This window comes from Seriola lalandi, unplaced genomic scaffold, assembly GCF_002814215.2.
Source record: "Seriola lalandi dorsalis isolate HSWRI2012SDOR001 ecotype SW California unplaced genomic scaffold, Sedor1 jcf7180002055006, whole genome shotgun sequence".
Taxonomy (NCBI): domain Eukaryota; kingdom Metazoa; phylum Chordata; class Actinopteri; order Carangiformes; family Carangidae; genus Seriola; species Seriola lalandi.
This window is the reverse complement of record NW_019525549.1, coordinates 1,827,629-1,841,179: the sequence shown is the minus strand read 5'-3', so window position 1 is coordinate 1,841,179 and position 13,551 is coordinate 1,827,629. Positions and strand designations below refer to the sequence as shown.

The 13,551-nt window shown below is 42.3% G+C and overlaps 1 protein-coding gene across 2 annotated transcripts in view; it reads left to right on the top strand.

Moving 5' to 3' along the window:
- Window positions 1–13,289, top strand: part of galnt7 (UDP-N-acetyl-alpha-D-galactosamine: polypeptide N-acetylgalactosaminyltransferase 7) — a 40,769-nt gene extending 27,480 nt beyond the window's left edge. The window contains exons 4-15 of one of the 2 annotated variants that reach the window (XM_023397229.2): window positions 1,728–1,894; window positions 2,826–2,956; window positions 3,214–3,293; window positions 5,023–5,205; window positions 6,595–6,712; window positions 6,840–6,962; window positions 7,062–7,177; window positions 8,874–8,976; window positions 9,093–9,191; window positions 10,159–10,287; window positions 10,382–10,412; window positions 11,271–13,289. In XM_023397229.2, coding sequence (XP_023252997.1) covers window positions 1,728–1,894; window positions 2,826–2,956; window positions 3,214–3,293; window positions 5,023–5,205; window positions 6,595–6,712; window positions 6,840–6,962; window positions 7,062–7,177; window positions 8,874–8,976; window positions 9,093–9,191; window positions 10,159–10,287; window positions 10,382–10,412; window positions 11,271–11,377 — 1,387 coding nt within the window. In that variant the 3' untranslated portion in view covers window positions 11,378–13,289. Of the gene's footprint in view, window positions 1–1,727; window positions 1,895–2,825; window positions 2,957–3,213; window positions 3,294–5,022; window positions 5,206–5,463; window positions 5,647–6,594; window positions 6,713–6,839; window positions 6,963–7,061; window positions 7,178–8,873; window positions 8,977–9,092; window positions 9,192–10,158; window positions 10,288–10,381; window positions 10,413–11,270 lie in introns of both variants that reach the window. The other variant, XM_023397228.2, reaches the window with a different exon arrangement.
- Window positions 13,290–13,551: the final 262 nt, after the last annotated feature.

Below are 13,551 nucleotides of genomic sequence, written 5' to 3'. Positions count from 1 at the left end.
GTCTAATAAGATTACATTAAAAGTGTGAGTAACGTAACGCTAACAGCGTTATATAATTTACACTCACATCACATCTGATTACAAGTGTGAACATTAAAATACTATTTTTTACCTAACCATCGTCATTTACGAGTCAGTAAAAGGCTTATGATGCTACCTGACTAGTATCTTCTTCATCTGTTGTCTTTCTCTTCTTAGAGAAGTATCTGAACAAGCTCATCTGAAAATGAAGTCAGCAGTTAATACATAATGACGTGTAGATATTAGCTTAATGCTATCAATTAGTTCACCCAAGTTAGCGTCACTGAGTTGGATAATAAATCTACCTTTTCTCTGGTAATTCGCTGCCTTATTCCTCACGACTACACTTCTCTGACTCTCACCTGGTGCCTGACGTGACGTCACTTTCAAGGCCGCGCTCTCGCGAGTAATTAACTCCAATAGGATCCCCCAACCACCCCACTCCCTCCCTCCCCTCTCCTCCCCTCCCCCCACTGTTGCGCTCATCATCACACCGGCTGTGCTGTGAAGGTAGAGAGATGTGGCGGTGGTGCATTTGCGACAATAAAATAAAAAAAGAAAAGAAATTTGAAGGCGTGGCGGCTATGATTTAGCACTGGCGGGCCGCCACTGCTAAATGAATGTAGAGGAAACACTTTGCTACATAAAGTCTATTAAAAGGCGTTTCTATTATTTTGTCCACCCTATTTATATCAATGGAGTAAGGCTAAATAACAGACACACCTCTCAGTACAGCGTGATACAGCTCAGAATTAACACATGCTACATCACCATGACGATCACACAGTTGAGTTAACAACTCTCTAGAACACTTTGAATAAAAACCGAACATTATCTGCTGCCTTACCTTACACACACACAAACACACACACACACACACACACATACATACACCTGCATAAAGTCAGAGTAGAGCAGCAGTTTAGTCTGCTGTTTAGTCATTGTTATATTTTCACAGACTGTTAGCTTAAACAAGCTAACGTTAGGAGATATGATTCTTGTAAATGTTGTGTGTTGAGTGTCGTTAAAACAGGTGTCAGCTGTCAAAGCTCACTGACAGTAACTAACATTTCAGGACATGAACATGTTGACGACATGTTATATACATGATATAAAGTGAGTAACTGAACTATGTACAGATCTGACGTCTGTCTCTGAGCTGCTCAGATCAGTCTGAACTGTTTCCTCCTGTGGCAGCTTACATATTAGCTTTTAGTCGTCTAGAACTTTCCCAAGTGATCCGCGTCAAATACTAACTATCTCCATGTTTTCTTTTTTTTTTGCACAACTTGTGACGGACCTGTTGCTGCACCTGCACTTGCCACTGTTGTTCGCCATGGTTGTTGTTGTTTACTGTGCCTGTCTTCTTCTTGCTGAGTTTGATGTCAGAACACTTGTAGTGTTATTCTACTGCTCTCGAAAGTCCTAGAAGAATAACATCTCCAGCACCTACGATACCTTCAGTACCTTCAGTTCTATAGAAAAACAAGTACCATCCCATTTTCCGATTCCTGAAGTATCGGTTCTCGTGGTTTCCCTACCCGCTGCCCCTCCATTTCTTTTCTAGGAGATTAATCCAAGAGATTTATTTGTTTTTTTCATGTCTGCGCAGAGACGTTGCATTAGAGAGAGAGAGCAGCAACATTCCTGACATTTCTGAATGAATGTAACTGACCTGCACTCTGTGTTCTGTCCCACATCTCCAGGTGTAAGTACTGGCATTATGACGACAGACTGCTGACCTCCAGTGTGGTGATAGTCTTCCATAATGAAGGCTGGTCTACTCTGATGAGAACCGTCCACAGTGTCATCAAGAGGACTCCCAGGAAGTACCTGGCCGAGATTGTCATGATAGATGACTACAGCAACAAAGGTGGGTTTGCTTTGCTCACACGTTATGGCGGCTGGAATAAAATGTGATCTTTGAACATTCCAGCATCAGTTAGTCAGATTTCGGACTCTGTGGTGATGTGCTGCCCCCTGTTAGTTTGGCGTAGGAAACGGGGGGCAGACAGAGGCCAAACTGTCATGGATATATGTGATGTAGCATAACACTGTCGTAGGGAGAGCTGAACTGAAACAGAGGCATTGTGGGTAAGATGGTGGGAAGGGCCGAGATGAGTTGATCAAAGAGGACAGCTGGATGCACATTTTTTAAACAAATATCCTCTGTAAGCAGCTGTGGTGGTGGGCAGAGGTGGACAAAGTCCACAACTCCATCACTGGAGTCTGAGTTTAGATCCTCCAGGTCAAATGCTATGAGTTAAAGTACTGGAGTACTTGATTTTAAAAATACGGAAGTATTCAAAAGTATATTTTTAATGTCAACTCGTTGTATTGATCCATATTTACAGAGCCTGATGACTCACTGACTTATTTGTAAACCTTCAAACACAGACCTCAGATCAGACCATGGTCTCTGGTGAAGAATCTTCTGCCTCATCTTTATCTAATGTCGCCATCGTTAGGACACTGACAGGTTCACACATGAGTGACAGTGGAGGAGTTGGCTTTGATTGGTTCTTCTCCTGTGATCAACACAGTGTATGGTCTATCACATTTTCAAAATAAAAGAATATTCATGCGCTGACTAAAAGCTCTGCTTCAAAGAGTCCCTCATAGAAATGGGTTGGAGTCAGTACAATATTTGTCTTTAAGTGTAGGGGAGTTTTTTCTAAAAAGAAATAAAAAATACTCAAGTAAAGTACAGATACTCAAAAAATATATTTAGTACAGTACTGAAGTAAAGTTCCATCTGTGTGTGTGTGTGTGTGTGTGTGTGTGTGTGTGTGTGTGTGTGTTAGTCCATCTGAAGGAGCGCTTGGAGGAGTACATCAAACAATGGAACGGTCTCGTCAAACTCTTCAGAAATGAGAAGAGAGAAGGACTGATCCAGGCCAGGAGTATAGGAGCCAAGAAGGCTGCTAAAGGACAGGTATCGTGGTCTCAGTGCTGCTGCGTCTCTGGACCTGTCACTGTTGCTGTTACTAGTGTGTGGATGTTTATGAGGGCTGGGTATCACCACTGGTTTCCTGAATGAGATTCTAAGAGAAGTAATGCTGTCAATTGTTCCTCTGACCTGGTGCAGTATTAAGGGGGGGCACACAAGTTGCACACAAGTTGCACAAGTAAAGTCTGTGTGGATCACGTGAAAGAGAAACATCCAGGTGTTTGTGTGCGTTTGTCTTTTAGGTGCTGATCTACCTGGACGCTCACTGTGAGGTTGGGATCAACTGGTATGCTCCACTGATTGCTCCTATTTCAAAAGACAGGTAACACACACACACACACACCTGTTCAGCCTCATCATGTGATAATAGCTGTCACAGAGTTCTGAGTTTATAAGACTGGCTCTCATCAAAAAGAAATTGTTTATTACGCAATTAAAGTCGGTTGTGGAGTTTCGTATGCTTGACCCTTTGTGTGTTGGACAGAGTTTGGTACAAACAGGATTAGATATTTTATGCTGCCATTTCTTTAGTTTATTATTAACCTACTGTTGGTGCATGCGGACATGCACATGGTCGTTTTTACAGAGAATATCATCAGTAATGGTTGTATTTCCATATCTGTGATCTCACCTTTACCACCTAAACCAGTGGTTCCCAACCTGTGGGCCGGGATATTGCAAGTGGGCTGTAAAATCATTTGCCAAACAGTAGGCTGCAATTTTGGTAAAAATATTAAATGTTTTTAAATGTTTTAAAATGACATGATATTTAAAAACATTAAGATGTATAAAAACTTTCATTTTTTAAATTTATTTTCGTATCAAGGCAATTCACTGTAATTCAACAATCATAGGAACCTTTATGTTGTCACTGTTGGATCACATTGTTTACTTGTTTGCTATCAAAATGGAGAGCTGGTTAGCAACAGGAAAAGGAGACAGATTGTGAATCGACAAGTGATCTCTCCGCTTTAAACAAAAAAGAAATGTTCCATTGTTATCATTAAAATAAAAAGTGCGCTGTGTATTATTTGTTATGTCATTGGATGTGGACCGCCAACATCTTTGAGATTTTTAAGTGGGCCCTAAGCTGGAAAAGGTTGGGAACCACAGATCTAAACTACATGATGCATGTATCGCCTAATACAAGACATATACTATTATTATATATTATCCATATGTAACATAGTGATGATTTTCTTTTCTGTCCTGACGCATTGATAATGATTTATGAGCTGCTTATACTTTACAGAAAGTCAACATGTTTGACTTATGAGCTCTGAAACCTGAAACATCATATTTCAGTCATCTGAAATCGGCTCCAGCTCTCAGCGTCAGTGATGTGAACACAACACCCGGATGAACACGTTCATTTTCCTGCTGTAATGTCTTTCAGAGCACAAACACTGTAACACACCTGTCACCTGTTCAGCACGCTGCTGTTAAACCAGAGACACTGCAGCTACACTGCGCTCAGGAATGAAAGAGTGAGCCCAGGTCTTTTCAAAGTGGCTAGGGTCTTTTCTTCCGAGTCCAACAAGTTTACTACGAGAACCAACTGTTAACTTACCGTCTTATACATCCCACAGCTTGACATGAGCAGTCGTTATGAGACAGTCAACATTATTCTCAGCAGCCAGTTAACTCTCTGTCCGACCTGACCCCGACTTGCTCTGACGTGATGCAAATGTAGGCAACAATAACAGCGGATCTTTGGAGCCAGGCGCCATGTGTGCTCTCCACTGACTGCAAACCCCTCAGGGCATGATGGGAAACGCCTTGAGTGTACTAGATCTAACAGCTGATTGGTTTAGATCAACGACGTGACATTTTATGAAAACGTTTCATTTTTCCCACAATCGTCCCACTGTTCAATAGGAAAATTACTGATTTAATTTAATTTAAGCAACACAAAACCTTTTGATAAGTGGGTGTGAGGTTCGTTAAAATAACATCTAATCATCATAGTCCAATACAGACAAGGTGTGTGTGTGTGTGTGTGTGTGTGTGTGTGTGTGTGTGTGTGTGTGTGTGTGTGTGTGTGTGTGTAGGACAGTATGCACAGTACCACTGATAGACTATATAGATGGTAATGAGTACAGTATGGAGCCCCAGCAAGGTGGAGATGAGGACGGCCTGGCTAGAGGAGCATGGGATTGGAGCCTGCTCTGGAAGAGAGTCCCACTTAGCCAGAGAGAGAAGGCCAAGAGAAAGTACACCACCCAGCCCTACCGGTACTCACTCCACAGCCAGCATGCTAACACTCATCCCTGTTCTGTTTGTGTCTCTGTCTCCAATCCCTTCATCCCACCTGTCCTATTCTCCGCTGCTGTCTCGCTCTGTCTCGGTCTCTGACACTCCACCCCATGTCTTTGTGTTTTTACTGGCACTGCTGTCCATATTGTCCTGTTTTTTCCCCCTTCATGTACACCACCCCTACACCTCTTCCCCCCATGTATCTTGTATGCATGGCCCCACCCCCATTCCGTCAGAACGGTGTGTACGGTGCCTCTGATCGACTCCATCCATGGCCAGAAGTTCACCATCGAGCCCCAGGGTGGAGGAGACCAGGACGGCTTTGCTAGAGGAGCGTGGGACTGGAGCATGCTCTGGAAGAGAGTTCCTCTGGGTGACAGAGAAAAAGCACTCAGAAAAACTCACACTGAGCCATATAGGTACAGAACATGATGCGTCCTGACTAATCCTGTCAGTGTCAACACAGAGGACAAACATATCCCAGCTAACCTGGAACAATGCTAACGATATGTACATACATTAGATTAAGACTACTGCAGCAACCAACTAGTGAAGAAATGCTAATCCCAGAAATATGTGGACCGGGTAGTATGAGTACCATCGGCTGATATTAAACACAAATTTAGGATGTTTAAATTTGGAAAACTAGCCTAACTCTTACTGCATATCATAACTAACCAACTAAACCAAACCTACCTCCCTCCGAGGGAATATCTGACTCCTGTCCTGTCCATTGGCTGCTGCTGTGCTCTAATGTCTCTACTACTGGGAGTTGATTGGCGTTTCACCACAGTGTGCTGTGGCCCTGTCTCTTTGTGTAGTCTTCTACTCTCAGTCTGACTCTGCTGTTTGTGGTGTAACTGCAGTAATTAAGGCCAATTTCCTATTTGTTTTGGGGAGGGAGGGTCTGTGAAGCTATTTTCTTTTTAACCCAGGGACTGACAACTTTACAACACTGCCTTCAGTGAGCAATGATTGAGTCTTGATCTAAAGGCCGTGGGTTTGTCTTGGGAAATTTGGTCAGGTCTACAGGGGAGCTTCTGGTGTGAATCGGGTTCGGACTGGGGCACCATCACCCCCACCTCCCCCCAATCACTTCTTCATCCATTGTGCCTTGCTGTCAGTCTGTTTTTCCCCTCAGTTTTGCTTTCATTACTTTCTCATTTTGCCTGTCTCTGTGTCAGTCTGCTCTTGTCTCTTCTGTGTTCTCATTGTTATTAATACTGACTGAGGGACTGACTGTGTAGTAGCTTGAAATGGAGAAACCTTTAGAGTGAAGAGTAATGTTGAGCTACACAGTGATGCACCTGTGTGAGCATGTGTCTACATGTCTGTTTCTGGATGTGTGTGTCTGTCTTTGTACCTAGGTCTCCAGCCATGGCAGGTGGTCTCTTTGCCATAGAGAGAGAATTCTTCTTTGAGCTGGGTCTGTATGACCCCGGACTGCAGATATGGGGAGGAGAGAATTTTGAAATCTCATACAAGGTAGACATGGAATAGTCCAGTTTATACAGGCTGAGGCTGAAAGATCATTTTAAAGGCTTTAGAACAATATTCTCTCTCTCTCTCCCTCTCTCTCTCTCTCTCTCTCTCTCTCTCTCTCTCTGTATAGATCTGGCAGTGTGGCGGCCAGCTTCTCTTCGTACCATGTTCTCGTGTTGGCCATATTTACAGACTTCAGGGATGGCAAGGGAACCCTCCACCTGCACATGTTGGATCCTCACCCACTCTGAAGGTGTAGCCACTAATCAGATGTATAGTCACATTTTACATGTTTACATTCTTCCAACACTTAAAGTTAGCTATAAAAACGTGAGTGTGTGTGTGTGTACAGAACTATGTTCGTGTGGTGGAGGTATGGTGGGATGAATATAAGGACTACTTCTACGCCAGTCGCCCTGAAACTCTCACTCTGGCCTACGGAGACATCAGTGAGCTCAAACGCTTCAGGTATAACACACATATAACAAAATAATGCAAACTTTTATTTCTAATAGATGCTCAAACTTTTTATTCGTCTCACTTAATGAATCAAATGCCCACCTAAAGACTCTGCACACCGTGACTTTTAGTCTGAGTACAGTTTAGGACCAAATCTTTTACAAAGTGACTGCTGCTATGATCCACATCTGTAAACCAGCCATTACAATATTGCGTGAAATGACTGAATACACTAGCTTATTGCTGCTGCTGCAGCAATGCTTGTTTACTGTTGCTACGTGTTCACAACATGGGAGCGGTACAGACCAATGACATTGTGTTGAAGACATGTCTCTATTTGCGCCTGTTTTCCTTCCATTCACGTTGTAGTGCTTCGATTCACCACAAAATCTCTGCACAAGTGGACGTCACACAAACTGACACAGACTGCAACCGTCACACTCTGACATGGACTGAACTTAGAAAATTCATGTGAATGCAACAATTTTCTCAGTCGGGAACTTTTTTCTGATTATTCCAACATTACATGAATGCAGGTCAGAGACATCTCTGTTCTTGACCACAGACTGTAAATAAAGATAGACATCAGAAGCTTAAAGTGAGCTGCTCCACCTTCACCATCTTGGCAGTGCTTGACTCCTCCTCTAACTCCCAGCTAATCCATAAATGGGCAAGGAGGAGCAGCATGCATGGACTTTGGGCAAGCTGGTTTAATAACAGTATCATTAGCACAGCTGGGCGTCTTGCTCGAAGGCTAACCCAAGGTGAATTCATTTGCTGGTTAATTAGCAAGTTGACAACCAACCTAACCTAACAATCCAGGTAGTGAATACAGACACAAACACCTGCTAATCAATGGTAACATAAAAATTAAATCATACTAGAATTTCACTCACTAGCCACATGTCAGTCAAAGAGGCCACGCCCTCAATTCTCCATAACTTTAGTCTTTAATAAAATGTAAACAACTTATATAAGCAGTTGTCATGAGGGAGGAAATTAGCGTGGAGACCAAAACAGTTTTTGTATCAGGCTGTAAACATGTTTATTTCTGTTGTAAAGTTAGCCATTTTAACATGGGAGTCCATGGGGATTGACTCACTGTTTGAGCCAGCTAACCCTAGTGCTCATTAGACGAACTGCAGGAACTGAGGAATTAGTTCTTCAGTGTTGATGCTTCATGTTTCAGCCCCAGATGTTGATGCTTCTTTTAACTGATGAATGGCACAGCGCTGCAACACTTGTTTAATTAAAGGCATTCGTTTATAAGCTGTCTGTTACTTTACAATAGTAGTAAGTGCAAGTTTTTGTCATGTGTAACATCACTGTAGCAGAAAGCAGCTTGATCATGGTGACAGCACAACAGACATTAACTAAGGTGAGTTTGCTGGCTGGTCTTGTTGTTTTTTTTGTTTTCTTTTTACACCATCAAACTGCAGTCCCTCACCTACGGCATTCAGAACTGAACTGAAGTGTGACACTCACTGCTGTGACTGAGAGGGATGAGATGAAAAAAAAAAAATCTAAAATCACTACAACACAAGTGATATACACTGTGCCCTGTAAAGGCTCTTCAAAGGGTTGGGTTAGTGTCAAAGGACTTTTTATTTTTAGAAGTGGTTATGAAATGAATAAATGATTATGTCACAGTCAAAGAGTGGTGGTTGTTAGTGAACTGCTGTTTGTTGTCTGGACTTGTTGTCAGGGAGGAACATCGATGCAAGAGCTTCAAATGGTTCATGGAGGAAATAGCGTACGACATCCCCCTGCACTACCCTCTGCCTCCGAAAAATGTGGAGTGGGGGGAGGTAGGTGCACACACACACACACACACACACACACACACACACAGCTTGTTTGAACCATGTAATGAAATATCCTCTGACAGCAGATTGTGTGTGTGTGTCCTTCTCTGTGTGTGTAGATTCGCGGCTTTGAGACAAGTTACTGTATTGACAGCATGGGACACACCAATGGAGGCAATGTGGAAATAGGACCGTGCCACAGGATGGGGGGCAACCAGGTAAAGGAACACTTCAGTCTCCTTTAGCACAGCTCAGTCCAGATGAGACTGATCTGGATCTGGTTTGGTTTGGTCTTTGATGAGTTTGTCAGACAGAGAATTGCAGAAGCAATATGTGGCCTTTCTGAGCTACTTTAGATGAGTGGACTCTATGTCTTCCAGTGAAGGACAGTTTTTATTCCTCTGCCTGGCGACAGAGCAGGAGCGGCCATATTGTTTTCATGTTGTCCGTCTATCCCATTCTTGTGGACACGATATCTCAGTAACACCTTGAACACCTTCTTCAAGTTTGGCACAATGTCAATGAGTTATTGACACTATTAGATTTTATTCAATGTTTTCCACTTGAGTTTCCTTAATGAGTTATGAATACTTTTTATGTTTTTTTAATTTACTTACAGACCATTAATTGTAGCCTCATTCTATCTGAGCCAGTGATAGTAATTCATCATTATTTACTGTTGAAAAGGTGTTTAAGTTAAACTCATTTTGGATGTCAATCTTACATAAATATTTGCTGCTTAACAATCAGTGTTAAATATAACAAGTGAAGACTTAGGCAGCTCGACTTTTAAACTGCCTTTAGTCCAGTCTTAAAGTTTTTTCAGCTGCACACATGTTCACGTCATCTCTAATAGGACAACTATGATTGAACTGACATCAGAGCGACCAATCACAACATGAGGAATAAATATTCATTGATTCATCAATGCACAGTAAGCAATTGAGTGCAGATGTTAAAGTGATATCTAATATCAACTCTGTGGAACAAAGAGTTGTACCTCAGGGCATCTAGTACTTTACCCTGCAATCTGATCCATTTGTGTGTGTGTGTGTGTGCATGTGTGTGCGTGTGTGTGTGTGTGTGTGTGTGTGTGTGTGTGTGTGTGTGTGTGTGTGTGTGTGCATGTGTGTGCGTGTGTGTGTGTGTGCGTGTGTGTGCGTGTGTGTGCGTGTTTGTGTGTAGTTGTTCCGTATCAATGAAGCCAACCAGTTGATGCAGTACGACCAGTGCCTGACCAGAGGAGTTGATAATTCAGCTGTCATTATCACACACTGTGACCAGAACCAGCACACTGAGTGGAAGTACTTCAAGGTGACACACACACACACACACACACAGAAGTGTTTATTAACAGTGGAAAGTGTTGGATTGACCAAGAAGCCTGTTTCTCTCTCTGTCCATCCAGGATCTCCATCGGTTCACTCATGTGCAAACAGGTAAATATCTGCACCACAGAAAATACTTTTCATATATTCATCATCATCATCATCATCAGAAGGATTAGGACATTCAGTGACAGCCTGCGCACAGCCTGAGAGCGTCCACCCTGTCAGTGTGGCCTGTAGCTCCACGAGAGGAGAAAACACTGACATGTGATCAGGTGTGTTCAGGTGAAGCAGATGCTGAACACACTCAGGTTTGGTCATTGCACTCTGAGCGGCCTGTGATGTGGAGTTAGGTTCTGCTGCACAGCCTGTGTGCAGCTTCTGGGATCCACAAGGATTAATCGTGTTGTGTAACACACACTAGTAGTAACACCAGGACCACACGGTCTGTGTTGTGTGAGCGTGGCGGCTGACATCACTCAGCTGCTGTGGAGAAGCTGGCATGTGTGTGTTCGCGCTTGCTGCCTCTCTGCTGCAGCAGATTACTGAATGTTTTTCTTTTCATTATTAGTTAATTTCTGTTTTTTTTTTTTGTTTTTTTTTTAAACGTTTTTATGTCTGTATCATATTCAGAATCAGCCTAAAGAGAAACTATGGTGGAAGGTGGAAGTTGTATGTGTTGTTGCTGCTATGATGTCACTATAACATCACCAGGAGACATGTCACATATGAAAAATAAGCAAGACACCGAATCTCTAGATCAGTGGTTGGCACCTGGCGTCCCGTGGGCCAAATCTGGTTCCACAGATTATTATATGATTTTTTTTTTTACAGTCACAGAATCCCTTCCTCCTTAGCGTTTTTGCCTAGAAAAATAAGAAACCCCCCCCCCCCAAATAAAAACCAAGACATTTCGCAGCTGCAACACAGTGTGTTCTGACCTAATGTTCATCTGTATTCTCCAAACAGGGAAATGTCTGGACCGCTCTGACCTGCTGCACAAAGTGTTCATATCAGACTGTGACACCAGTAAAACCACTCAGAAATGGGAGATGAACAACATCGTGGCCGTATGAAGACTAGAGGAGCAGCAGGAGCTGGGAGAGCAACACAGTGACTGTATGAAGACATACACACTGATTAACACGCCAAGAAACACATCCATGCTATAAGTTTACAGGTCTGTCGAGCTGACACTGTCCTTTTGAAGAAAAACTTGTCATGAGCCGGTCATTGTCAGAGTGTCTACTGTTCACAGCTTCAATCCAAAACTGCTGCCACCAGCCAAAATATGCCTCAGTCAAACTTTAGTCCACATGTTCATCCATGATACAGACACACAGATACTCCAGGTGGCAGAAGAGCTGGTGATGTGGAGGCTGAAGCTGCTGGTTCACTGAACTGAAAACATGTTGGGCTCTGTCTCTGTCTCGGTCCTTCATGATGCTCGTGTTTACACTATGTCTCTATCTGTTCTTTTGGGCTCTCAGGTCTTTTCTAAACCACTCGATGATTTATGAAATTAATCATATTAATTCTAACTATTGAACAGTCTTGCTCTTATTAGACTTTTTCAATCAACTGCTAGCCAAACTGATTAGCTCACTTACCAAAGAGTCTTTTTTTTCTTTATTTTTTTTTTTTTTGGTGGAAGATTTAGTCACATCATCAGTGTGTTTAACCAGGTGTTTGTACATACACATCATCCTTGGCATCATCCTTGCTTTTGTCTGAAAGGCAGGTTTGGATGGCTTTCAAGCTGGAACAATATGTCAAACAGGATGTCAGAAACAAAGCATTTAATAGAAATATCAAAGGAGGAAACTCAGGTGAGCAGAATCTGTTCAATAGACTGGGAAATTAGTAATCCGCTCCGCATTTTTAAAAGTTTTGAAACAAAAATTTGATTGTGTTGACTTGGTGGCATCATGCTGATGTGTGAAGGAGGATATAAACAATCAACATGTGGAAGTGAAAAACTGTCCTGTTTGGTCAGCTGCTTCTAAAAGAGCCAACAGGCCGGCATCAGCATGTCGATGAGACCACATCAGCCTTCCCCTGTGGAGAGAGAGCTAATTAAAGCTCCTGTAGGCAAACGCTGAACAGGCCAAACAAGATTCTGACATTGAATTGTATTTGTTTTTTCTTCACATTTGCACTCCAGAGTCTGTGAACAGCATTTTTAGCATCCCCTGTGGAAGAGGCACGTCTAGGTCGAAGCTAACACAGTAATCTGACAGGTTAATGAATAAGAAGAGCATCAAAAGAAAACCACATAATGAAAACAGAGCAACAGACGCTGGTTTACTCCTAGATGAAGCTTCACAGAGCACTCCTTTCTCTAAAACACCTCAAGGTCCCTCGCCACGTGAAAACCAGCAGTGGTCCATCCCTCAGAGAATATGCTTTCAAATCCACACTAGTAAAACTTCAGTAAAAGTAACTATTCACATTATTTATTTAGTTAACTTTGATTGGCCGTTTGCTTCTGTTGATTTCTGTTGGCTTGAATGAATTTTCATCAGCTCCTACAAACACTGAGATGCTTTAGAGGAGAGCACATCAATATGACGGACTGAGCACTTCTGACCGACCTGCCTTCCTCACAGTCTTGATGACTAATTTAGTAGCTGACCAGTTGACTGTGACTTAGTAACTGCCTGTCTGAAAAGGAAAAAAGAAAAAAAAACACACACACAGGGTTTTTGGGTTGGGGAATGATGCCAGTGAGAAATGCTTATGGTGGGGAATACAACAAAGGAAAAAAAATGTGACTCCTTTTTTTTGGGAAAGAGGGTTTTGGTGTACAGATCATCATGTATGCAATGTTTTGTACAATGTAAATAGATTTCTTTCTAAAGACGATCGTGATGCATTTTGTGAAGGGCCTTGAATGATGTTGTAAATATCTAACTTATAGCAGAGATTTAATAATATGGGCTAAACATTGGGTGACTGAGAAAATAAAAGACCTGATTTTTACTACAACCACTGGGTTGTGTTTTTTTATTGTGTTTTCAAGCAAATGAGTAACTTCTCCTTGAGATGATGCTGGAGTTGGGTCATGTTGGACCCAGAAAACTTAAAGGCTCTATAAATGAGATTTTAAACTTTAATACATCAGCAAAAATCTGTTTTCTATGTATAGTGGAGTAATGGCATCCTGAACAGAGAAGAAGCCACACCCCCTCTGTGCATGATGTAATCTGAGTTTCTCTGCTCTTTGTTTTGGTAGCTGATCCAGCAGTGT